Source organism: Anthonomus grandis, chromosome 2 (assembly GCF_022605725.1).
Source record: "Anthonomus grandis grandis chromosome 2, icAntGran1.3, whole genome shotgun sequence".
Taxonomy (NCBI): domain Eukaryota; kingdom Metazoa; phylum Arthropoda; class Insecta; order Coleoptera; family Curculionidae; genus Anthonomus; species Anthonomus grandis.
Genome location: NC_065547.1, coordinates 35898675 through 35926422, shown reverse-complemented (window position 1 = coordinate 35926422; position 27748 = coordinate 35898675). Strand labels below are relative to the sequence as shown.

The 27748-nt window shown below is 31.0% G+C and overlaps 2 protein-coding genes across 2 annotated transcripts; both read right to left on the bottom strand.

Moving 5' to 3' along the window:
* Nucleotides 1–1228: 1228 nt before the first annotated feature.
* Nucleotides 1229–25053, bottom strand: LOC126750321 (uncharacterized). Its single transcript, XM_050459892.1, has 9 exons — nt 24886–25053; nt 18908–19002; nt 18538–18694; nt 17931–18121; nt 14647–14956; nt 14304–14495; nt 7445–7702; nt 7233–7377; nt 1229–1533 (listed from the first exon to the last, which is right to left on the bottom strand). The coding sequence occupies exons 3-9, from the start codon at nt 18590–18592 to the stop codon at nt 1371–1373; spliced, it is 1314 nt and encodes a 437-aa protein (XP_050315849.1). The 5' UTR covers nt 18593–18694; nt 18908–19002; nt 24886–25053; the 3' UTR covers nt 1229–1370.
* LOC126750320 (dolichyl pyrophosphate Man9GlcNAc2 alpha-1,3-glucosyltransferase) lies at nt 22573–24846 on the bottom strand. The gene has a single exon (XM_050459890.1). The coding sequence runs from the start codon at nt 24645–24647 to the stop codon at nt 22896–22898; it is 1752 nt and encodes a 583-aa protein (XP_050315847.1). The 5' UTR covers nt 24648–24846; the 3' UTR covers nt 22573–22895.
* Nucleotides 25054–27748: the final 2695 nt, after the last annotated feature.

The window sequence follows — 27748 nt, the reverse complement described above, 5'->3', positions numbered from 1 at the left end:
AACTGGCCTGTATATTCCTCCAAGAAATGAACGGTTAGCCTTCAAAACCGAGGTTGTGAATGTACGCCATTTGTAGCTCAGCTATCCAGACTGGGAATCTCTAATACTAGGTCTAACTCTGGCTCCAGCTGCACCGCTTTCAGCAATTTTCCGGGGAAATCAAAAGACTGTAGCCATCAACAATTGAAGAAGAATAAAGAGGAAAACGGAAAAGTAAAACCCTTGCTAAGTTTCATTCTCTATCCATCAAAATCTTGGGCATCGGTTTTTAATTAAACGGTTCCCTAAACGAACAAGATTAAAGACTATAAATTACAAACCATATTGGCCACTTCTTGCTTCACAAACTTCGGAAATAAAAAACTGGCCTTTTACGTGCTCCTACCTGCAACACGGGCACAAGTCGTCGAAAAATGGACCCAGTACCGACTAAATCAGTAACGACCCCATCTCTCGCCTGAGCTGTCAATATCAGCCAATCAGAGAAAACATTAATTAAGACCAATCAGAAAAGTGACGGACCGTCAACAGAAAGCATGGATAATTAAACCAGGAGAGTGATGCGTTACAGTAGTAATGTGTCATTGACAGTGTGAATTTAAAGAAATATGAATAAAAGAAGTTGAAATTATTAATGTATTTATTGAAATTAATGAAATATTAATGGAGCGTTAGTGAACATAAGGAGTAGAAAAATAAAACGCTACAGTACGTTGCAAGCTGAAAAAAAGTAGGATACTGCCAAAATAACGAGGGGAGAACCCGGATAATAAGATATACACGGATTAAATTATTAAACTTTTATTTCTATTATTAAAACAATGATTGAATGGTTTTGGAAAACAACAAACATACAAACCTTTTTGGGAGTTTCTAAGGAATACACTTTTAGGAACTCTTACGTTTCTTATTGTAGAACCTCTTTTGGACTCCATATATACCGGTGATTTCTCAAAAAGGTTAAGCAACTGTTAAAACTCCTTTAGTAGTAGGCATAACATATACTATATTAAACTTTTAATAAAAAAGAATTTTAATTTGCTAAATCAATATCTTTTTGCCTTTACGATATTTTAAAATTGAAATATCATCCTGATTTGTTAAGAACATAATAGGTAAAATAATTCCATAACTGTTATTGTAGGATAATGTAAGCCAGCCATTCTTTCATTAGAGAACGATTGGTTATATAACTATAAAACTTACTAGGTATAAAAATAGCTACAAATTAATTAATGATCAGATTTATTTTCTAAAAAATAATGATGAGGACATTATTACTTCAATTATTCTATAAAACAAACCAAGAAACGGTAAAAAAAATACAAAACTATCATAAAATGTTAGCAAAAAGTAACATTATAGAGAGCTCACTCTTTATCTACTTTAACTCCTTCCCCGCCCAAATAAGTATCATGAACCACAAAATTATCCTCCTTCAATTTTTTTATGACGCCTGTGGGGTCAAACGCAGGTGGTAACACGCACAAGACATATCCACCTCCTCCTGCTCCAGTAAGTTTGCCCGTTAACCTTCAAAAAAAAACACAATAAAATAATGCCTTGCAATAAATGGGATAATAAAATAATAAAAGAGTTAAATTTCTCATTTTTAATTGAAAATCCTAATAGAATATGATATTATGATAAATATAAGTTTTTTATAAAATTATTCTCTTGAAAGTAAATAATATGTAAAATAATATAAAAAACAACAAAAAAATTTAAAAAATTGTGGGAGATTGGAGTATTAGAAAGGTACTGAATAACACTATTTGTGACCGCGGATATTTTTTTTCATATATTTTTTTAATGACCTCTGAATATTTCTGATTAATTATAATAACGTTGAAAGAAGTGGTACCTGATTCACAAGAAGACTTTTTCAAAATAAAAATAAATCTCGCAGCTCTTGATAATAAAAGGGGTAAAATTCAAAACTGACAGATTACATATATCACTTTAAACAAAGCATTTCATTTCATATTCATCAGATCTAAACTGGGTACCACAACTATAAAACACGTACTGACACAATGTACACATGTTTTCACACAACTTTTTAAGACACCGCGACGTGTTTCCATTTTTGTGTTAATTAAAATATAATTTTCATAGTCAAAACGACAAAAAACCTTTGCTCAAGGTTGTCCATGTAACCCTGATAAAAAAAGTAATAAGCACGATCCTACAGCTCAAACTTAAATAATAGTATAAAAGTTTTCAATAGAAACAATGAGCAGCTTAACTTCTGAGAGCATTTCCAACAAAAAGCGAGTTCAATAATAGCATTTTTACGGACGTTCAAACCTTTCAAACAATTTACGAATACAGAGGCTTTCGGCTTGAAATTCGCTGTGTTTCTTAGACTTTTATTTAGATTAGCGGTTAATTTGTAAGCATTTTACGTTTATGAATATTATTATGTTTTACTTTACATCCTTTGTTCCTTCTAAAAACGGTTGTCTTATATTTAAATGTAATGTTTAAGTCTATAGATTTTTTGAAAAGTTGTGAATAAAAACGAACATTAAAATGTGGAACTGTAAATTTTGTATATTTTTTGCTTAATTCTGCAATAATCAATTTAATTATTATCGACATATTTGTAGAAATCTTTAAAGAGCAACTTTTTTTTTTTAAATAAAGCTTATTGAATTGTTAAATTCAGTACGTAAGGTTGACTTTGTATTCAGTGTTTGTTGGAATTCCAGATAAAATTTGAATTAACATATCTTTTTTTGCTTATAAGTTTTATTGGTAAAATTTATCATTTGTACTGAAAATTTACATTTGTGAGGTACAGTGAAGCATAGTGTTTATTATGGAACGTCAATCAAAAAATTTGACGGCCGAAGAATGTGCGGAGGCAGTCATTTTACTGGAAGAGGGATGGAGCTTTCGAAGAATTGGAGAGAGATTTGGTGTATCGCATACATCCGTTTCCCGTATGATTAAGCGTTATAGGGAGAGAGAGCAGCACTTAAGAAGACCTGGTCAAGGCAGACATCGCATAACTATAATAATAATAATTAATAATAATAATAATAATAATAATAATAATAATAATAATAATAATAATAATAATAATAATAATAATAATAATAAATGCCTTTATATTACGAAAATAGTTACAAAAGTTATTAACCAAAAAATGCGGCGAGATTTTACTCTATCTAACCGCACTGCTAACTTAACATACGAAAGCATAACAATGTAAATAATAAATAAACTGAATAAGTTTTAAACATTATGAAGAACATACAGAAAAAAAAAAATAAGAAGACAAGCCTAAAATTATAAGAAGCCTAAAATAGAATTTTGCTTACATCACATGACGTAATTAATTATTAAAATAATTATAATTATATCTAGTTTATAAAAGAAAGAAAAAAGTAATAAGTAAGTAATTAGTGATATAACTTAAAATTAAATGAAATATATTTTTTATATTTTAGTTATTAGTTCGCAGTGTTAGAAAAGTAAGATTTGACAGCTTTTCGAAATAAGACAGCCGAGGTTTTAGCTTTAAGGTTATTTGGCAATGAATTATATACCTTAACCGCACTCTAACTGAAAGACCCTTGGAATTTGGAAGTTCTATGATTTGGTATCAAAAGGTTTGCAGAGTGGCGCATTTCACGGCCATGTATGCTGTTATGACTTTAATAGACTGGATAATTTGTCATATAGATATTGGGGAAGTTTATTATGGAGTATCTTATAAACAAGAACAGCCATATTAATTTTATAACGTTCATCCAAATTCAACCACCCAGAGGCAAGAAATAACGGGGTGACGTGATCATATTTTCTTCTATCGTAGCAAAACTTTAGGCAAGCATTTTGTAGCTTTTGTAGGCTTAACTTGTCCTTTTGAGCAAGAGCTGGCCAGAAGAGTACACTACCATAGCTAATCAAAGAGAAAACCAACGAATCACTTAATTTGAGTTTAACATCAGAAGATAAAATATCTTTATGCATGTATAGAATTTTTAATTTATAATAGGCTTTTTGTAAAATACTGAAAATATGTTTTACAAAATTAAGCTAATTATCAAGAAGAATGCCTAGGTTTTTTTCGCAGTCAGATGGTTGTATAATATTTCCATCGATAATAACATTTAAATTCAAATGATAAGATTTAGGCATTCCAAAAAGTAATAGTTTAGATTTAGTACCGTTGAGAGCCAGCCCATGAAAATTAGACACCTGTACAATTTGATTTAAATCGGTATTAATGCGTGCTAAGCCAGTATTCAGTTAATTTATCGGAAAAGCTGAGTAGAGTTGGACGACATCTGCATATTGGTGAGACTTGCAGTTATGCAGGAATTCAGAAAAATCACAAGTATAAATCGAAAATAGTAGTGGCCCCAAAATGCTGCCTTGAGGAACTCCCTGATTAATATTTAAATATTCTGAAAAGGTGGAATTTAAGCGCACTCTTTGCTTTCTATTACTTAAGTAATCACAAAGTAGACTCAGCTCCGACTCGTGTAATCCAAAATATTTTAATTTGGTAAGAGGAAGAGAGTGATCCAGAGTATCAAACGCTTTGCTATAATCCAGCAGCACTAATGCAGTAACCTCTCTATTATCGAAAGCACTAAAAATATCATCACATACATGCAATAGTGCTGTCGTGGTACCATGCTGCGATCGAAACCCTGACTGAGTAATAGGAATTATGGAATTAAGTCTAAAAAAATCATTTAGTTGCATATACATGGCCTTTTCCAATATTTTAGAAAGGTTTGGCAATATACTTATAGGTCGATAATGAGAAAATTCCGTAGGGGTATTATTTTTTGGGATGGGCAGTAAATCAGCATTCTTCCATTCAGATGGAAATTTTGATAATACAAGTGCTTTATTAATTATAAAAGTTATATAGGGTGTTAAATAAGGAACTAAAAGTGAAATCATTTTAATGCCCATGCCATCAGAACCAGTTGCAGTAGATTTTATACTACAAATTATTTTTTCAAGTTGCTTTTCAGAAATGTCTTTAAATTGAAATAGTTTCTTAACATTAGGGTGTACTTTATTGGTATACTTAGTTTTAAGGTCATTATTAGTGCATACCGTATTTACCTTGGGAATGCTATTAATAAAAAAAGAATTAAGTCCATCAGGTGCGTTTCGAGAATCCCTAATAATTGTGGAAGGAGAAACTTTAGATGTTATGTTAAGAGAATTCAATGTTTTCCAAAAACAAGTAGGGTTTGATTTAAATTGTTCATTCAAGTAGGCTTTCTTCTCGCTACGTACTGCACCCGTTACAAAATTCCTAATTTGTTTGTATTCATTAAGCGCAGCATCAGTTTTTAGTTTTTTATACTTCGTGAGGGCTTTTTGTCTAAGTTTCATCATAAATCGTATATTGTCAGTAATCCATGGAGCTTTACTTTTAGTGAACTTGGAGGTTTTAAAGGGCGTATGAATATCAAATACATCAATTACGTTTTTTTGGAAAAAGTTACCATTTCATCAATATCAGTAAAGTTATATATATTTTGCCAGTTAATTTTTAAAATGTCATTAAGAAAATCTACGAAAACAAAATTTGAATAGTCCCTGTAAGTACTACACAAGTTTAAGACCGTTTCATAAGACTCTGCTTTAAGACAAAGGTTTGTGACAGGAAGATTGCTGCAGACACAGCTACAGGAAGCAGATGGACTCAGAATTTTAACTGATACTGTTCGTCGACGCCTAGCTGAATCTAAGCTGAGACCAAGAATCCCAGCGCGAGGACCAGCTTTGACCCCAGAGCATCGTAGAGCACGGTTAACTTTTGCTAGGGAACACATCGATTGAGCTAATGAAGACTGGGAAAGAGTTTTTTGGTCAGATGAAACCAGAATTTGTCTCTACAACTCAGACGTATAAGAGACCTATTTTAACTGCTCAACAACTGATAGGTACATAAGTGAGATCCTGCAAAAACATGTGATACCATTTGGCCCTTACATTGGTGAGAATTTTTTGTTTCAGCAGGATAATGCCACACTGCATATTGCTCAGATTGTTCAAAATTATTTTAATGATGTTGGAATTGAAACTATGGATTGGCCAGCAAACAGTCCTGATCTTAATCCAATTGAGAATTTTTCAAGAACTTCCTAACCCTCCTAACACTTTACTACATTTACTTTACGACTCACTGGCGATATTGTCCAAATATGGAATAACTTGGATCAAAACGAGATAGGACCCTTAATTTTAAGCATGAATAATCGCTGCCGTGCTGTTATTCAAAATAGAGGAGAAAAATCAGTTATTAATTATTATTATTAATGTTAGTATGCTTTTTAATTTTTGAATTTTCTAGTTTTTTCTACTTTTTTTACGTTCTTTTGACACTTTTCCTATTATTAATACTTTTATTACGTTAGAATAAGAATATACTTAATTTAGACACAAAAATATTTGATAAATATTATAATGTATATATATTTTTTTTCAAAATATAGTAGTGATGCGTTATTTCGCTGCCCAGTGTATTTCGCTCTAAATACGAATTCACACTGTAAATTTGCAACACATCTTTGAAGGACAACATTTTATTTCTATTGCATAAATAGCTTTTAATAATACAAATAGCAACTGCCAACACATAAATGCAGTGGTAGACCAAATGGAGGATTAAGACATTTGGTCAATAAATATTTACAAAAACATAATATTAAGATAAATATATAGTGTATATTCTTTAAATTTAATTTCACTTTATTAGACAAAAATCGCGAATCCGTTGATTTCTAACAAAAAAAATAGAATTTAAAATCAGTGACCGACCTTACTCAACTTCACAATAAAAAAAACCTATATTTTTATTTAAATTCAAAGTGTAATAACTAACTATAAAGAAATTTTAAAATCCAGAAGAAGCCGTCAAGGTAAAAAGGAACCCCCAAGGTTTTAAAAATCAAGCATCAAAAAGTGTTTATTTTTAATTCTTTAATTAATTAAACTTCTACATTATTTACGTTACGGCTTTTGAACTATGTGGAGTCATTTTTTACCACGAAAAGCTTAATCTTTTATTTTTTAGGTAAAAATTAATTTAGTGGATGAAAAATAACTAATTCATATTTTCGTAAATTGTAGATTACTATCGATAAATATTTATCAAAATTAGAAAAAAAATTCTAATTTTATCTAAATTACTACATTCATATATAATTACATCAGAATATGAAAGCATTCAATATGCAATCTCTTACCCAAATGTTCCTAAGATAGTCAAAACTTCTTCAATTTTAGAATCAGTTACTCCTAAAGAACACAATAAACTGTGATTAATTGATATTATGGTCTCCCAATTATCATAATTCTTCTTAACATCGAGGAAATTGTTCGAATCTACATCTACAAGAAAGAAAATTTGATTAAATTAAATCGGGTTTTCAATTTTTTAAACAGTTAAATGTTTTACCTGGGCTACTATCAATTTTTCTCATAATATCAACTGCTTCAAGAGTCAAGACTTCCATTGCGTCCAAAATATGTTCAACCAGCTGAGGGAAAGTACTTTTGAGTCCTTTGACTTTCATTACCATCTTATGGGTTTGTCTGGGTTTCATAGAGTTTATAAGTAATACCCTGAAGCGTGCAGTTAGTTTTATATAAACTGTTGGATGATGTTTTCTAAATTCAACTAGGTTTCCATATGTGCAAATAGTGTTGTCCAATCCTATAAATTTTGTATATTTAGCTATAAGTAAATTGTTTTTAAATTATTTATAGTAAAAAGTAAATAAAGCTTTTTAGAAGACTGAGATCTAAGCTATCCAGTTATTGAAAAGAAGTCAGAAATTATAAGATTTTAACAAAACCATTTTACCTAATATCCAAGAATATTGATAATAATCGAGCTGAAATTAAATTCCATAGAAAAAAGATCAGCCAGACTTATATCCGCAATAAATTCTAGCTTTGTCGAAAAAAATGGCAGGCATTTCATTAACTACTACAATAAGCTATTATTATCCCTATAAGCATTAGATCCTCTCTCCGTCTCTCAAGAGATTTTTTTGCTTACAAATAGTGCATTTAATATAGTTTAAGCCTTATCTGATAGGAAGGTCACACAGAGTCAAAAAGAGAAATGATAATTACGATGATTATGTTTCTATTAGGGGCTACTCAAGAATTAATTTTGAGCATATTTTATTCTTAGTTTATGTAAATGACCTATAAGAATTGTCTTTGTACAAAATGTATGTTCATTTACGAATGATGCGACCCTTTTTAAAGTGAATATAAAAGATGAACGTCCATCAGATTAAATCTGTGGTTTCTTATTAATAAATTTTCAATAAACCCAAATAAATAATATAACTTCTCTGCTTGCGTTAATTTTAGGTTTAATATTCGTTTTCTCACTTAAATGTTTGTAATAATACTACCAGATATTGGTCAAATGAAGTATCATAGCTTAATCTTTCATCAAAATTTATCTTGGAAATCAGATGTTAATGTAATGTGTATGTAAATTTAAACTTAAGGGCTATTCTAAGATTTTATCAGTCGAATATTGAACTCAAAATTGCCGAGAAATCGAAACCCTATATATTATTATATTTCTAGATTCTACGCAAACTTTATAAACCTAATATTTACGAAAAAAATTTTACATTCATACATAATTGTCAAAATGTTAATGTAAAATTTAAAAAATGTTGTAATAAAAATAGTTACAGTCTATATTTGTAAAGGTAGGTAGATAAGTAAGTAAAAGAATGTAGATAAAGACAGTTAAGAACCGTTTGCATCTATTGGAAAGTTAATGAGGAAAAACTATTTCAGAACAAAATTATAAAACTCACAAAATGTATTTTGTAGTGTGATAAGGTTTACATTTCTTGGAACTTTACGAATTAGAATCTAAAAATCTCCGTAACTATAGGAGACACAAAATATAGAAAAAGCGTACTTTTGTATATGGTGATACCAAAAAATAGTAGAAATACCTCTTTTCTTGGCAAATCTCTCAATCTCAGGGTGATTTTATAATATGTTTTCAGTATTAATTTAGTTTATTTACTTTCATAAAACGAGGACTGGTGTCTTCATATGATATGTGTAAAATGTACAGTAAGTGTTTTAATCTTCTAACGCCTAATTCTAATAGGTTAACCTAAAATCCTTAACAAAAATTGAAAGCTTTAAAACAGATTAAAATATTCTTTAAATAGTCATCATATTTACCAACAGTACATATTCCATTCTAAAATTAATTATGATTGGTGCTAATCTTTTTATGAAGTCATTTGTTATTTAACATTAACCTTTTTTTTCTTATGGTTGTCTTAGTAACTTTTTTTTACTTCGAAAATCTTTTTAAGTACGTTACGGTGCGGTACATGTACGGCACGAATAATCTAGTACTTTTCAACAAATTAATATAAAAATAATAGTCATCATCATTTATGGTAAAAACTTATAAATTATTGCACAAGATCTATTAAGTATTAATATTAGTTACTTAAAAAAAACATCTTTAAAATCATAATAAAACCACTTTTCTTTTAATTTAGAAAACATGACTATTTCTACTTAACCCCTTGTCGAAATTTGTTAAATGATACCATCAGATTAGTAGAACAGGAAAAGTAGTAAACATCAACTGACAATTAAATTATTTGATTGACATTTCAAAATTATTTAAAGTAATTTTCAATTATTTTGTGTGTAATTATTATAAAATTTGTAAAAAAAAATAAGATTTTCTGATATGTTATCTTTATGTCATTAAAATTCTAAAAAGAACAATGTAAATAACAGAAATAATAAAAATAAAGTAAATTGCCATAATAAGCTTCATATTGTTTCATCATCCATATGAAGTTGATGCTTTCTCTTAAACAGTTCCATCTAATAGTATTGTTCAAAAATAACTCATTTCCTTTTTCAATAACACCTTACATATTATATAATCACAAATAATTGTTGATAATATATTATGACTAAACACATAGCAAGTTTTACCAATTGTATATTGGTATTGTATTCGCTAATAACCTGTTGCGGTTTATTTTCTTTAAATGTATTAAAAATACAAATAATGATTGCCAAGTTTTAATGAAGAACATTTTCTATGTTAATCTGGTAGTGCAATTAACGAAATAAAGAGTTTTTACGATGCCCTTTTGTGTTTGAGATAAGCCAATTCCTTTGGTAAGTCCTAAGATTTTTTCCTATTCGTTTTTGTTTGCTGGTTTAAAATACTAAATTGTTATATAAATACGCCCAATACATGATTAAATTTATTGGCGTCCCTCAATCTGGGTATACTTTAACTTTTAGGCCTTTTGTTTTTATCTCTGATCTATTACTGCAAAAAGCAGAAATTTTCTGATATTCTAGGTATTCAATACTATTTTACTACTATGCCAGGGCAGTTAGCTCAAAAAATGGCCTTTAGGAGAAGTTTTTGCAATCAAGCTGAATTTTTCACAGATGGTAGCACCCATCAATAGTACTTTGTAAAAAAAAGTTACACCTTCTAGGAGGCTTGCTTTTTCCGCCATGTTGAATTAAAGATGGTGGATGGTACTATTTTTTAAAATATCGTAACTTTCTTATTTATTAACCGATTTTTGTCAAGTAAAAAACATTATATTTGCTTCTCACTAAAGAATGAAATATAAATATAAAACTATTTTGACAGGTTATATTTCTGTCAAAAAAAGTAAAAAAAAAAAATTTACACTTTTCTTTTATCATCTTATTTTACAGGCTCAAAATTTTTCTCCAAAAATTGAGGTGGCAAAAAACTACAGCAAAATACAAAGTAAAAAAATCCAGTTGACGTAAATCCCCAACAGTTCTTTAATAGAGTATTGCTCACTATGAGAAACGAAAATGATTTGAAGACGTTTTTCGAACATGAAGTAAGTACCTATCCTCCGTATTTTTTTAGCCAAGGAAAACTCCGCAAAGGGAATAAGTCTGTTCTGATTTCCCATCTTTGTAAAGATAATTTTGAATTTGAGAAACCCGACACACTAAAAAATCCACTTTCAGTCATTGATGGTGGTTGCTTACTACATAAAATTGTCTGGCCCAAACTAGTAACATTTGGCGATATATTTAAGATCTATTGCCATTATGTTATTGAAAATTTTGGTTTCAACTCTTGGGTAGTTTTTGATGGTTATAGTGAAAAGTCCACCAAGGACGAGGAACATCGTAGACGTCAATAAAAAATTACGCCTAGGGTTGAGCTACAGGAAAACACATCGCTGGTCTTCTCGCAAGCAGACTTCCTATCAAATTCTTCGAACAAAGAAAGGTTTATTTCTTGCCTAGCCGAGAAGTTGAATGAAAAGTGTATAAAAGTCACACATACGAAATCTGATTGTGACAGAGTTGTTGCCTTAACCGCAATAACAGAATGTCAATCGCAAGATGTAGTAGTCTTTGGTAATGACACAGATCTAATTGTAATTTTAATTTCCTTAGCAAATAAGTCTAACCACCAGCTATATGTTTGGGCACCCAGCACAAGTAAAGCTATTGATAAATTTCTAAATATTTTTAAAATTCAAACTTTGCTCTCAGAACAGATCCGTGAAAATCTTTTATTCATTCATTCATTTACAGGATGTTATACTACCTCGTATCCATATAAAATGGGCAAAAAAAGAATATTTGACGTATTAAAAAATAATCCTGAAATGTATGATTTTATCAAAAGTTTTAATGCCCCTTATATGAATAAGGCTGTCCTAAGTGAAGTTGGACAAAAACTTATATTAAAATTTTTTCCCGTCCAAAACTGTGAAAATCTTAATCAGTCAAGACTTCATTACTATAAACAAATCACCTCTACACAAGGTTTAGGATCTAATTTTGATTTGGCAAATCTTCCTCCCACAGAAGACTCCTGTAAGCAACATGTATTTAGAGTTACAAAGCTGGAGAGGAAACGAGTTGGACCCACTTGAGTGGGGGTGGTTTTCCAATGGCAATAAGCTTTTCCCAGTAACATACACAAAACCCCCGGGGTCCGAACACCTAATGGCTACTTTTTTTTGCAAATGCAAATATCTATGAACAGCAAACTGTATTTGTTCTTCGTATAATCGAAAATGCGGCATTTTATGTAAAAAATGCAATTTAGCTTGTATGAATGCACTCAGAATTGGTTTGGATGAAGTGGAAATAGATGATGAAGTTTAAGTAAAATGTAACCAAATAAGTCGTTATAACTTTTAACGATAAATAGTTATATATTATTGTTAGTTGAAAGCTATTAAAAGCTTCGTTTGTAATTTTTTGGCACAAAAAAGAATATCTACCAATATATAATGTTTAATAATGTTTAATGTTTAATTTAATAATGTTTTTTTTTATTTTTTTTTTTAATGTTTATATTTCTTTTATAAGTTAAAACCAAACTGTTTTTGTTATAAACATATTTTTGTTTTTAGTGTATTTGTTACAAAATATTTTGGTACATAAATCAAACAAGAAGTAAAGTTACATCCTGCATAAGTTTTATTATTTTTTTTTGGTATTTTGTAAGCGCTTTTTAACTCTCTAAAAGTACCTATCATAAATTTGGCGACTGTTTTAAAATTAAAACAAAAACGCATAAAAGACTCCACATATTTTAACTTTTTTTGGTAAAGAGTACGGTTGGCTAAAAGTTGAACAAAGGCTTTTCGATTTTTTTATTTACTTATTTTGGCAGAAATATGACCTGTCAAAGTAGTTTTATATTTTTGTCTTATTCTCTAGTTAAAAATAAAGATAATGTTTTTTACTTGACGAAAATCTGGTAATAAATAAGAAAGTTTTTTAAGAATAGCACCAGCCGCCATCTTTAATTATTTAACATGGCGGAAAAAGCAAGCCTCCGAGAAGGTGTAACTTTTTTTTTACAAAGTACTCTTGATGAGTACTAGCATCTGTACAAAATTCAGCTTGATTGCAAAAACTTCTCCTATTTTTGCTAACTGCCCTGGCGTATACGTCTACATAGACTTCTACTCTTAAGCAGACCCAACTAGGTCCAATCCTGTCTCAGCCCTGCAGCCAGGTACGATCTATGTTTGTGATATATCCAATTAGTGCACCTTAGTTCGGAGTGGAGCAGTTTTACTATAGTGCATTATTGAAACTAATGACTAATCATTTTATCACCATCATTTTAAGACTTCACTAATCTGCAGTTAATACTTTGCTTTATAATTGAGTTTAATTTAGTTATTTCATTAAAATAAACCGTGAAGACTTATAAACTAGGTAAATAGGCCTAATTCAACTCGTGGACTTTTAACCCTAGAACCGGATAGATAAGAGATGTAACTATTGATACTAGATATAAGACTTTAAAAGAGCAACATAGTTTCTATTTCTAAATTGATGCATTTGGTTTTTAGCTTTTGTTTTAACATAAATCCACATAATTCCATCTCAGAGCTAACTTACTTTTTTTCTTGTGATACCTAATTTTCTAAAATTGACTGGTAAGTCCATAAGTTTTTAGGTGTTCTTACAATAAAATTGGAATTTCAAGGACACCCACCCTTAAGCCTTACCCTTAAGGGCTTGAGTATACTTTATTGTTAGTTAGTTAATTCTATTAAGCACATATTATCCATATAATTATATTCTACATATTTTGGGTTAACATTATATATTGCAATTATAAGTTTCTTATATTCTATTATTCTGTGTTTCCTTGTGAGATTTTCTTTCAGGTTTTTGCAGGTCTTTCAGTGCCTGTTTCTATAGTCATTGGATTTTGTTATCCATCCGGGATAAAGCAGGTAGCTTAGCTTATATTTAATTGCGCAAATATTTTAGACGAAAACATGTCGCAAACATTTCGCACCCACAAAAATAATCCAAAAATATATTAATATATGGCATATGAATAGGAAAAGATAGTAACTAAAACTCCTAATACAAAAAATTGCACGGAATCAAATAGAAGTTTTAAATATCACAAGTATTCTTAACAGGGATAAAGGCCCAATCACTTATAGTCAATTATATAGTTTAGTGAGTGTTTAAGATTTGTTTGGCCATGCTTCATTGCTTTTTCCGTCCTATTAGTTACGTCATTAGTATATAAGGAAATTTGTAAGTAGTTTAAGTTTAGTTTTAATTTTCTCCCGAAGGTGCTAACATCGTTAGAGAAATACGTGTCGAGATTAAAAATAAAGAGTTTTAGTTGTGGTAAAACTATCTCGTAATTTCAGCATCACACCAAACGTCCCAACCATAGGACTATCACAAGTATGTTAAAGATGGTAATAACTGGTATTTCAATTACTTACCCGAAGGTGTGCCATGAAAGATCTGCTCACCACAAAATGCCCAATCAGATATAAGAGCCAGTTCCTTTTCACTAAAATTCGGTTCTTTTCCAACCTCAAGTTCATTCCATTTAAAAGGCCTAAAGCCCTCTTTTGATATATTAGCCATTTTAAGAGTTTTTATTTTTAAGTAATGCATAAAGACAGCTGAAACTTTAAAAAGATCTATAAGGAAGGAAAGCTTTTTATCTTAAATCTTACTATCAAATAGCATAAATGAAGATTTTAATAAATCTTAAAAAGAATAACCAGATTTTTATTTATTCTTTGTAATTTATAGGAATAATATAAAAGTATCACTTACATGCTACAGCGAAACTAGCAGAGCTACCCATGCCAGCACCAACATCTAAATGAGAATCCAACTTAATACTGACAGGTTGCAGTTTGATATTCGCCGAGCATAAAATGCCCGATAATAATAAAATAATACATTTTACCGCTTCAGCTGCTTTGACGTTAGTGACATTAACACTATTACATATTTTGTTTAATTCAGTTTCTACTTGTCTTAGGTACGTTTCGTGGTCAATTAATTTTGGAGTGGTCAAGTTGAATTCCGAGATATTTGAGGAAAGAGATGGATGTTTATCTAGAAGATTTTCTTGGATTTTCTAAAAATAATTTATTTATATACAGGATGTGTCCAAAAGGCCTTTACAAAGTCTCACCACATATTCCTGAGATCAAAATAGGCCGACAAGCAACTTACCTTAGACCAAAATTGCAAAGATAAAGTTAAGAAATAAATTTTAAATATTTTTTAATTTATGAACCTTTTCTAACATATTACTTTAAAAATTTGTATCCAGGGAGGTTTTTGTAATGTGAAATACGCACTCCCTTTCAGTATGGTTATCAGGGCACTTCACACTACACTTCTAATGGTTTAAAACGTTCATAACTTTGGTCTCATTGTAGTTCTCATTGTGTTCCCCATTTTTACTAATTCAAAGATTTCTACGTCTAAGAAAATTAAAATTAACTCTCCGCATTTCCTCGGAAATTGTTTGTTGGTATCTTAAATGAGTTGTTATAGCTCCTCTTTATTATTTACCCTTATCTTGTATTCCACAGACTTAATGTCCCCAGAAAAAAAAATCCAGAAGAGTAAAATCTAGAGAACGTGGGAGACACTTATTTGCATATCGACCATCTAAATAATTTTCGACCTTTAATGAAAAACGTATCTCTGCGAAGTTAAAGAGGTAAATCTTCCAATAAATCCGGCAAAGCGTTTTGTAGATCCTGCCGATAAACCTTTCCCGTTAATTTTCTAGGAAGAATTATAGGATTAATCAAGAAATTAACCATTACACCAACCCATACATTAATTTTAAATTCCTCTTGAAAATTTGTTTTCTTACTGCATGTGGATTTTCTTCGGCATATACGTATTCATGTTGAAAATTATGTACCTCTCTCTTCGTGAAACAAGCTTCGTCGGTAAACAGAATATTATTGCTAAAATTTAAGTTTCTCTTTGTACATGAATAAAATTGGAAAAATTTAGGCGCATTTCAAGGTCTTAGAGTAAGAGATCTTGAACTGCAGTCTTATGGTATGAATATAATAACTCTTCTCTGATCACTCTATTATCTCGGATCCTCTTCAACACGTTCTAGATATTCTTGTTTTAACAATAATAGGTTCAGGAGACCTCACAAAATGCATAGTCGGCGGTATTGGCAGCCAAGCGACCAGTCTCCCGAAGACGTCTTTCTACTGCAGAAAACGTTAGATGGCACATGATTTAGAAATATTTCAAAGTTCACCCTTACAGACTCCCGACAATTGCCTTGACAATAACCAATTAATGGTAACATATCAGTATATTCTTCACTGGTATATTGTACAGAGGACATGCCAAATGATGCAAGAAAGCAATAAAAATTTAAATATTTTCAAAATTTAAAGCGTATTAGTGTGATTTATGAAGCTATGGAAACGACTAAACAATATTTTTTGTAGGAACCACTTTTATAAAATCCACATTGTTTCATAAATTAATTTCGTGCTTAAATAAAGTAACAACATCTAAAAATTCAATTATAGCAAACTTTAGGAGGTTTTACCTCCTAAAAGGGCCTTCTTCGTTTATAATTGACGAGAAAAATAAACACAAAAAAGTATGAAACTACACTAAGCAAAAAGTTTTAGACCATTAGAAATGCAGTGAAGCGCTCTCTGATAGCTACGTGAAAGAATGTGCATATTCGGATTTCCCATCTCAAAAAACACCTGGATTGTATTTTTAAAATAATATCGTAAAAAAATGTCATCAAATTTAAAAAATATTTATTTATGTAACAAGTGTGTAAAATGATCCTTTTTTGATGAATGGGAAACTTGTCAATTCCCATGAATAAAAAAGGGGATCTTACACACGTGTAACGTACAATTTTTTTCTACTACCGAACAAAACAAAAATATCAAATTACTTTACGCACTTAAACAACTTTATGGTAAAAGTGAGCACTTTACGCACGGTAGTAGAAAAATGCATTTTTTAACTTTACCGTCCTGTAGGTCGGAATCGGAGCAATTTCGGACTAAGGTGAGTTGTTTTAAATCGAACTATTTTGATAGCAGGAATATGAGGTGATATTTTGTAATCTCACAAATCAAAAAAAGTAAATAATAATTTATATTCGATAATTTTTAAAATGAAAAGTAAATATTTTTAACAATAATCTAATTTATTATAAAAAAAAACATTTATTATGAATTTAAACCACGATGTATATACAGAAATAATTGAGGGAGATATTCCTGGGGTTAAAATAGGCCACTTTTCCCTATAAACCTTAAAATTTCCTCCAAACTAGAGTCACTGCAAGTTGCTAAAAATATCTTTTGAATAATTAGTTTTTTGGATGGTCTAGTTATTTCTTATTTCGACTTTTTTCAACATTTTCTATTGTCTTTTATATAGCTAGACACATTTTCGATAAAATCGGTAGTAAATGTGGCAATTCTAATAACTCGGTTTTTACTACTTTACTACCAAAATTACTTGTGCATTCTAAATTTAGCATCGTCAGAAAAAAATGAGGCGCAAGAAAAAATTACATTTCTTTTTTAAGCAACTATGCATATATAAATGTAACCTACTTCCGTGCAAATCCCGCCAGATGCCAGAACAGAAGATCCAAGATTTTCATCACTTGCTGTGTTTTGCATTGTAGCTCCAGGAGTTTAAAACTTGCTGTATTTACGAAGACTACCGAGTATTTGCAAATCTTCAGTCATTGTCGAATCGAAATCTTAATGCGTAACAACCTTAGCAACCTCCGAGTTTCCTTAGAGTTAACTTATTTCAAAAGTAAGAAATACATCGACTTTCCAAAAAATATTAATTAATTTTAGGATACATGATTATAGGAAAAATCTTATTTTAACCCCAACAACATGCCTCAAAAATATGTTTTAATTTTTGTAACGCCCTGTACAAAGGTAATTTATGAATATACTGAATTTTTTTTTAATAAATTTACATTTCCCAGTTCTACAAGTGAATATATTAATGATTCGGCTACTACTTTAGTAGTAACAGTATTGTAATAATACCAGTTAGAAGATACTTACACTTAAATCAAATTCCTGCTCAAAGCCTAATGATAAAATCTTTAAAATAAAACTATTAGGCCTTTCAATTTCTTCTAACTGTACTGTAGTTCTTAATCCCAAACTGGCAGCAATGGCCAACCTGCCGTAGACTACTGAGTGTTCTCCATGTAATATTACCTTGCCTGGCGCTGATACCGTAAAATTTATCCCTAAAATATAAAACAGTAAAGCATTTTAAAAAAAGTTTTTTTATAGTAACTTCTTTTTTAGCATTAGGATATGATTCTCATGTTAATCTAACTAAATATTGCAATACGGGTTTCTGGTATTTTGTTTACTTTTAAGTTGAGTATACCTAATACGTTCATCTCATTATTTCAACTTAAAAGATCAAATAAAGCTGTGTCCCATAAATCATCAACAAAAAGTCTACAAACTTTTAAATTTTCAGCTCACAGTCAATAATTTGGACAAACGCATATAAACCAGGTTGCATTCAAGGCAAACAAAGATTATGACATATAATATGTAGAATTATATTTGTTTAATACGTAATTAACTTTAATATAATTTAAAATAAATGGCAGTAACAACATGTTTAAATCTGATGAAAATAGTAACTTACCGTTTTCTTTTGTTGTAACTATCTCCTCACCAAAATTTTTACATAAACCGATCATGGTAAAAACTACTTTTTCTCAGCCCACTGATCCGGCGTTAACGTTTGCTGTGAAAACGCGTGTATATTCTGAAGTTCCTCTTTTAAAATATTATTAACCAACCTAAAAATTAGAAACTGTTAAATTCAAATAAATACGTAATACATTAAATAGTTTAAAATTCACTATTACTAATAAAAATTTAAGTTTTATTGCCTCTTTACGAGTTATTGTTAATAATCCATAAAGTTCACCTTCTTTTAAGCCAAACCATTCGTAAACTATTTTTTTTAAAGTCTTATGTTACCAAACCTGTTAATATTATATTATAATTACCTATGTCTCTGCAAGAGAGGTTTTCCGTTAAACTTATCGGAAACTACCAAGCAAGAGAATTTCTCGCCACAACCATCTGAGTGATCAATGACTTCCTAAAAATAGATTTGGTTTTTATTGTTTAAGCGATTGTAATCGAAAAAAAGCACAAGGTGAACATTCAATAAAAAAAATAGGTTTTATTTAAAAAACATACGTGCCACATGACATTATGACACTCATACGAGTACATACATAAATTACTGATATTTAAAAATGTCAACTCTATTCTCTACAATTCTTTTCTATAAAAGCCTGTATAGGCCCTAGTCGATTATCTGTTAGTCCATCGCATTACTCGTTCAATAAATATTTATTTGAAATGAGTCAATCAGAAATCACGTAGTTTTTAGAGAGAAGCATGTTCGTAGGATCCTTAATGATTTTAAAACTTGTTTGACTAAGAATGACATACATTATTCTATGCATCTCACTGACGGAGTCCTACCCGGCAACATTAATTGGGAAACATTAATTGGGCAGAAATTCTCTTCCCATTATTTGAGCCGGAGACTTTCATCAATGGTCGACGAAGAAAGCTATTCCAGTCTCTTTGATGGTTAGAAACTGATTTCGGCAACTACCGATTAATGATTCCCTTTATGCGTTCTAGCATTCCATTTGACTGGGAATGTAATAATTTCGTTTCAGAGTATAATAGTCATCGCTTTGTTGATTCCAAGAAAGAGTCTTATATTCTGGAACAAATTGGATGACAAATTTCGCCTTTGGTTCGCAAATAGCTCCAAAGGTACACCAAAACGGCACATACCGACTTTTATTAAAACATCGGCGATAGCAGAGACTTCCTGGTTTAGTAGAGGGTGAGTACTCATTTGCTGAAGTAGTCTAACACGACTATGATGTACTTACTTATTGCTTATATACTTGCCGGACATACAATACATTTCCTTCATCGGTCTCTTATGTCTACATTGCTACTGACTCAGTAGAATCTTTCCCTCATTTTTTTCAAAGTCTCTGTTACTCCGATAGAAGATGTTCTTCTGACACACCGGCATGGATTGCCTCTAGCAACTCTAAAATCCGTCATTTTCGCGCATTTGCACGATTTGCCTCTCTACCGACGTTGTCAAGTATTTGCCACTTACTTAACTTACCAGAGGAAAAATACTTGGCCACTTATCTAGCGCCCTCTGGAAAGTGTTTTCTTATGTAACCTGCTTTGCCATATTTGCAGCATTCAAACTTTGACTTTTAAGTTACGAGTTAGTGTATCTACTATCTTAGATGCATCTGCTAGTAGTAAGTCCATGGAATGCGTGTACTGCCAAACGTTCTATGTTCTTTTCAACTTCTTGACTCCTGAAAAACTCTTGACTCTCCTGCCTTTTGGCACCTATTTTTCAACTGCATATGGTAGACCTGTTCTAGGTGTGACTGGACATAACGCATCTCCTAATGCCTCACCAAGTGGTAGTAGAACACTTTCTCTTCGAAGGACTTTCATTGCTGCCAGGTAACCATCAACCGTTTGGTTTTACAGTCGCTTCAAACTGACGCTAATAAATATTTCATGTAGTACCATCCAACTGAGGCGATTTGAAACCCATCAGCCGAACAGATTCCGTATTAGAACAAACTTCGTTTTTTTGTCACTGCTGAAGGTCTACAGAGTAACTTATCAAAAGTGTTGACGTTTAATGTTGCGATTCTCTTTTGATCTTCCTGGAGCCTATCCTTTACAAATGCAAGAATCCATTTTTCAAATGAAGAATATTTATCTTCAAACTAGCATTTTTTAAAAAAATCATTTCTTCCAATCTGGCATAATTCTCTGTTTGTGTGACAAAGTGTTTCTTCCAGTTTTGCAGAATTTTGCAGCAAGTTAGCTTCCAAACCTTGCACATTTCACCAATGACCAATCTCAATGTAAAAACAGTTATGCGTTATAAGCCGCTGTTGCAAGACCTCTTTGCAGTTCCTTTTCTCCAGGTGGCGCCCCTAGAACCAGGATATCACTTCTTTAGCACAGCTTCTGGTATAGCTTCCGAAGCAGAACCTCATGGCTACTAGCAGAAAGCCTTCAAAAGCTCCCAAAACACTTTTGGGAGATGGTGGAAGGTCCAGCCTGACTGATCTCATAATTCAGTTCATAAAGCTAGTTGCATATGACATCATTCGTAATCATGTTTTCCTAAAACTTAAACTAAAACATACTAAAGAAATTTTTTGGGATTCAAAAAATACACAAGATGAGTTTTTAACATTTTCTCAATATGTCTTGATAATGTCGATAATGCACGTCAGTCTTGTGAATTGGGCACAATCATCTTGACAGTCTTCAAATAAGGTGAAAGAGTACCTACAACTCAAGAGGCCCTTGATATAGTCAAGTAATGCTAGAAAAGTCATTTCTGGTAAGTTTAAGATCCTGATAGAAATACCATCCTCTCCAGCCAAGTTTTTATTCATTATAGACATTAATAAATCAGTCTAAAGAAAAGTAAGGTTTGAATATTTTTAAGAAAAAAGAGTATCTTGCAAAAAATTAAGTATTCAAGAATGATATCGAGTTAAAATATCGATGAAAAACTGGAGAATCTGTAAACTTCCTGATAGCATAAAGGGCGCGGAGATTCTGGAAAGATGTTCTAAGCCCATTAGTAAACCAAGATTTTCTGGACTTAATTTCACCAACAAAAGGAAGCATTAAATGAGTCCAACATTTAGCTATGAATATTATACTTTGGGTCTGATACATTGAGCACAGGTTTCCAACATGTGAGGGGTGAATTCTAGCAAAAGATACCAATACATTATGTTTCCTATTATTTAAAATCTTAGGCAATATAAATTCCTGCTTAAACATCACTCAGTGTATATCGAGCCACTTCCTGGCTATTTCAAGCTTAATTAAACCAGGTCCAAATTGTCTAAGTTATTTTGTAATGAACCAGTTCTTTCATAGAACTTTCCTTTCTGTAATATGAGTAGTCTGTAGAAATAATTTTAGGTGATATATTGTGGAAATATATTTCCAAATAAATTCGTAAAAGCAAGATCCATATCCGTTTGGGTTATGGAGATAATGTAGGCCAATGCTACCAGCAGCAACTTCTATTGAAAAAACGCTTGAATTATGATTTTGCACATCACAATAATTATTACTAGTTGTGTCTACAAATAAAATTTTTGATTAATCATGGGAGTGTTGGATCAATATATAGAATAATAAATAAGAAAATTAGATATTTAAATTGATTTTCTAATAATCTGCTTTCCAATTTTATTTTAAAAGAAATTCAATATTTTTAATATTTATTTATCTTAGAAATTATATATACAGCTTTGCATCTGAATAATCAATTTGAATTTGAATCATCAAAAGCATGCTTCACTGGTGTAACAAGTAGTTACATAATAGGAGAATATTATGTAGCTATGTAACCAAGTCTACATTAGTCAAAATGAGCTTATCAAGAAATAAAAACAATAGCTAAAAATATGACCTTGCCTTTTTAATACATGTTTAAAAAAACTTACAGATATAACAGCATTTATGTCAATTTCAAACTTTTTGATCACAGAAATGTAAGAGGCTATGTTCTTGCAGTTAAAAAAATAAGTAAAAGAACAATACTTTGTATAAAATAAAACTGCAATGACAAAAACAATCAAAAGATTTATTGCATTACTAACAGTATTTACATACATACAAATGTTCATTAATACTACTTCTAATCTTCAAATTTTTTAGCATTCTATATTATTAAATTTAAGGCACAACACCAGTTTTATATAGTCCTTAAGATACATATGGTAAAATTGTACCTACAATAAAGTATTAGATAGGTATCTTTTAAACATATCACATATTTATTTAAATTTTAACAAATTTAATTTGTATTATTTACTAAGGTACAAAATTTAAATAAATCTATACAACCAAGATTTTCACACTCTACATAAATCTAATAGGACAATTTTATTTCTCTTTCCTACTCTCTTTGACCATAAGTGGACTTAGGCATGAATTGTTTACAGTTACATTTTTAATATCCTCAAACTCTTGGGGCAAGCAAATTTGTTTTATATTAAAATAAAGAAAAAATCCTACAAAATGAACACAAGAATAAACAGAAATAATAAGAGGAAAGAAGTCAGGATATCTTTGAGGTGGTTCCCATAACAAACTTATAAAAAATAAAATGATACAACCAAACATTGAAAACATTATAGTAACATGTAGCATTAAAGCAAACCAAGCATGTTTATTTTGAACCATTTTATGGTATGTAAGCAAAAATATGGTATTAAATTTCATAAGTTTTGAAGCTTCAACATTAAAAAGGACTGTAGCTAGCCTTCTGTAGTATTCTACCAGACCCTCATTGGTGTTAAACATGCTCTTAAAAGCATGCTCTATAGAAATTCTAAAGCATGTCACATAAAACAATGTGAGTGCTATAGTTGCCACAATTAAGTTATCTTTTACCAATAATGGTGTCATACTGAATATAGATACAAAAAGAAACCAAAAACAAGTAAATGGAGCATATGGAAAGTATAACAGAACAGGAACTGACACTAACAAAATGCTTTTCTCATGAACCTGAAAGCTGCACAAGAAAAATGCTAGAGAAGAATTAATTAGTGCAAGTACAAACTTTCTTCGACTAGGTCTTAAAAACAGATCTACGCTAGAAGGAAGTATAGCTGACAATGTTGTAAAGAGGCATATCCTCATCATTTGATAGTTGTCAAATTGATTTTTGAATTTGTAAAATATGTTTAAAGTGCACCATATATTTGACACTTTGTCTTCAAAAACCCCTCTAGCTAAAGGAAATTGTCTATGTAAAACTTGAAGCAAATCATCAAAATTAAAAATAAATGGGATCCATATTATCATAAATGTTAAGACAACTGTCAAAGAAATTTTAAATAGAGAGATAATGCCTGAAATAGCCGTTTGGCCAGGTTTTGGTACACATGTACTTAAAAGATACAAGAAAAATGGTAAAGAGTGATACAACTCCATCTGCTTATAGTTAAGGGCTAAACAAAAAAGTATAGATGCAAAAATGTGTTTTTTATGCAATATGCCAATAACAGCAAATATAAAAAACCCTAAAGATATTGTGTTATACTGAAAATGGCCATGATCTATTAATATTAATCCTGGATAAAGTAAACCAAGAATCACTGACAGTGAGGTATCCAAAATCTTCAATCCTAACACACTTTTTGCCTTTTTTTTAACATTCTTAACCTTCTCATCTTCATTCTTCAGTTCTAATTTAACACAGGTATAATAGTATAATATCAATGCAGGAAAATACACAATTACATCTCCAACAATGACAGTGGTCCTCATAAAAAACTTATGCTCCTCGCTTTCATAACCTCGTGATTCATGTAGCTTGGTAAAATTCTCATTTATAAAATGAGCAACTATACCACACAAATACATGTGGTATGCTGTTAAAGGTGGGTAGTCTAATCCCCAGTATTCAAGATTGTTATCAGTAGTGTTCCTATACCAATCTTTAATTGGCAGATTGAAAGTAATCTCCATCCAGTGCCTTTGAGCCTCATAATCTCCATACATTGGGGGTGTACCTTCTCCGGAATAAGGGTGAAGATTGGTGCAACATCTCACCAAAAGGGCCACTAAGGTACCAAATATCACAAGCCAGTTTTCACTCCCAATTTTACAGTACATTAACATGGTCATTTTAACTACACTTCAGACATTTTTTGTGTCAAAACTATAACTGACCCCAACAGTAATTTTTCGTAGCTAAAGTGGTAATAAAAATATTAAAATGATAACAAATCCACGAGTATTTCCATCAAAATACAGATGTGGCACAGGGGACGGAATCAAACCGCCTTTAATTGCATTGATTTTTGAGGGTTAGTTAGTTTGACAGCTACTATGAAATACGAAATTCTTATCTATAAGGACTTACCACATGACTGGCCTCTAACTCCTTCTGTAGTTTATTTCTGATGTGTTCTTCAGTAATGGGCATAGTTTTACCATTAAGATATCGTCCTACTTTTGTAATTAGAGGAGAAACTTGCAAACATTTTTTGAAATGACGGATTTGAAATGCCATTTTCGTCTTTCAGAAGTTGATTATGCAACCTGGCAACCGCGCAACGACTGATAACGCAAGCTAAAATTGTTTTTATGAGACAAATTTTGAGCAACAGCACGAAAAAGAGCGGATGCATACACCTAACATGCAAACAAAATGCGCAGCGGAATAACGGAACGCATATCTCAGTGAGTGAGTTTTTATGAGCGTTTATATGCATTTCAGAGAAAATAAGATATTATATACATACAAATTTCAATTTTTTTTCTGACCACAGCTTAATAGTTTTCCCATGTACTATCTTTGTACCGCTTAACATAATGGACCGAGTCATCTAACTTCATTAATATATTGGGTTTTATTAGGCTTAGGTTAGGTAACTAAATGTAAGTACGGCTTAGAATTTGTCTACGGCTTTAACAGCCTCTCCTTTTGGAGAGAAGCTAACTATCAAGGCCATTTGTTTCATTTATATATTTGTTTTGTATTTGCAAAATTGTTATAATTAATTAGAACAATAAAATGATTTTTTATTATTTTTATTATTATTATTATTATTATTATTATTATTATTATTATTATTATATTCTAATACACTGCGTATAGAAGCATGAGTTATGTGACGAGCCACCCTGTAAACTACACAGAAGCCAAGATGCTGACCCTGCAGTTCTCCCGAAACAAAACCATTGTGTCCGCCATTTTTCATTTAGTCAATTATAGCCCGTTATTCATGTAGCATATTGTAATTTTAATTAATAAATTGTTTTTTAAAAAGGAAGTTCGGGAGTTTAAGAATTTAAGTAGCGCAGTCGGTAGGATAGTCCGAAGTCCAATTGATTAACGGCGCTAACGGATTTATCTATTGGGACGTTGGTTTTAACGATTTATCGGACTATTTAAAACTTGGTGAAAATTCTGTGGAGGTGTTGTGTGGATTTATCGCAGATCTACGGCTTAGCAGCACACCATTGGAGGTTCATCGGTGATTGAACAAGTATCGTCCATTCACGCAAGGAGGCAATAGCTGAAGTTGTCCCTTATAGAGATGCCCGGCGCCTTTTTTATGTAAGTACAGCTCATATAAATATAAATCTCGTATGAGGACGATTTGAGCGTAACTTTAAATAATTTAAATATTAATACGGCTTCAGTTGACTCAACATTAAATAATACTTCTAGTAATTTAGTACTTAATTCAAATCCAATAACTATGCCTACTTTTAAACCAGAATATCTTAACTGTGTCAAGAATTTTGATAGGAACCCCAACGATTTAAATCGATATCTTGTAAATTGTGAAAGTCTTATAAAACACTTTTATGATTATACAAATCCAACTAAGTTAAATCTAAATACTTATTTAGTTAATTCTTTAATAGGGAAATTGGTTGGCAATGCAAAAATAGTAGTAAACATTCAAAATGTGAATACATGGAATGACCTAAAACTCACTTTAGAACGAAATTTCGCTGACCAAAGAGACGAAGCTTGTCTCAATCGCGACTTGGTAATTCTTAGGCAAACTGGTCACGAAAATCCAAACCAATTTTATGATAAAGTACTCCATCTTTTAAATTTACTCTGTTCTTATGTAGATAGTCACAAAGAAACAGATATTGCAAAAAATGTAAAAAGAAATATGTATTCAGATTTAGCTTTAAGAACTTTTGTGTCCGGTTTAAGGGAACCGTTAGGGACCAATATATGTTGTATGCGTCCTAAAACTCTGGCAGAAGCGTTTCAATTTGTTAATCAGGAAAATAATAATCAGTATTTTCAAAATAATAATAGATTAAATAAACCTCAATATAACCAAAACTTTAAAACCCATAACCCAAATAATAATTATGTACAACCCCAGTTAAACAATAGTAATTTTAATTTTACAACCCCAAATGATTTTTTCACAAGACAAAACACTTTTCCTTCTCAACCTGTTCCAATTAGACCTAGGAATTTACCCCAACGACCATTACCAACAAACTCTCAGGTTTTTGGTAAGCCGCAGAATAGAAATTTAAACGTATTTAGACCTAATCAGATCCGAGATAGAGATCTCCCGCGACCAACACCTATGAGTATCAATTCTAGACAAGTATCTCATAATTCTCAAAATAATCAAAGTATGAATACTTATAAGGGTAATAATTACCAAAATAAATTTCAAAATAGACCAAATAATATATTTAAACAAACAGTACCACCAAACTTTATATCAGAAGAATTGTATAATACTGAGTTTAGCCCCTATTGTGACGAATATAATAATTATTCTGATAATTATTATGATGAAGAATACGACCCCCAATTTTGCGAAAATAATATTCAATCTCAATACGAAGTTTACGAGCCTGAAAATATACAACCAGAGCCTGAAACTTCATCAGAAAATTTTACTATAGAGCCTCAATAGAAAATCAACAGTTAGCAGCACCTATAATAAGTTACAACTTAATTACTGCTAGGAAATTACCCTACATTTTATTTCCAGAACAGTCGATTATTGAACCCCCAAATTTATGGACAATATGTATTTATTGTTTAATTGCTATTGTTGCTATAAAAGGTTCCAGTCTACTAAATGCCAAAATAAGCCCAAGATTCCAGAACAGATCAACCTAGGAGATGTTCCACTTCAACTTTAGCCCGTTAAGTTGAAGCTTAGGGGGGAGGAGTTATGTGACAAGCCACCCTGTCAACTACACAGAAGCCAAGATGCTGACCCTGC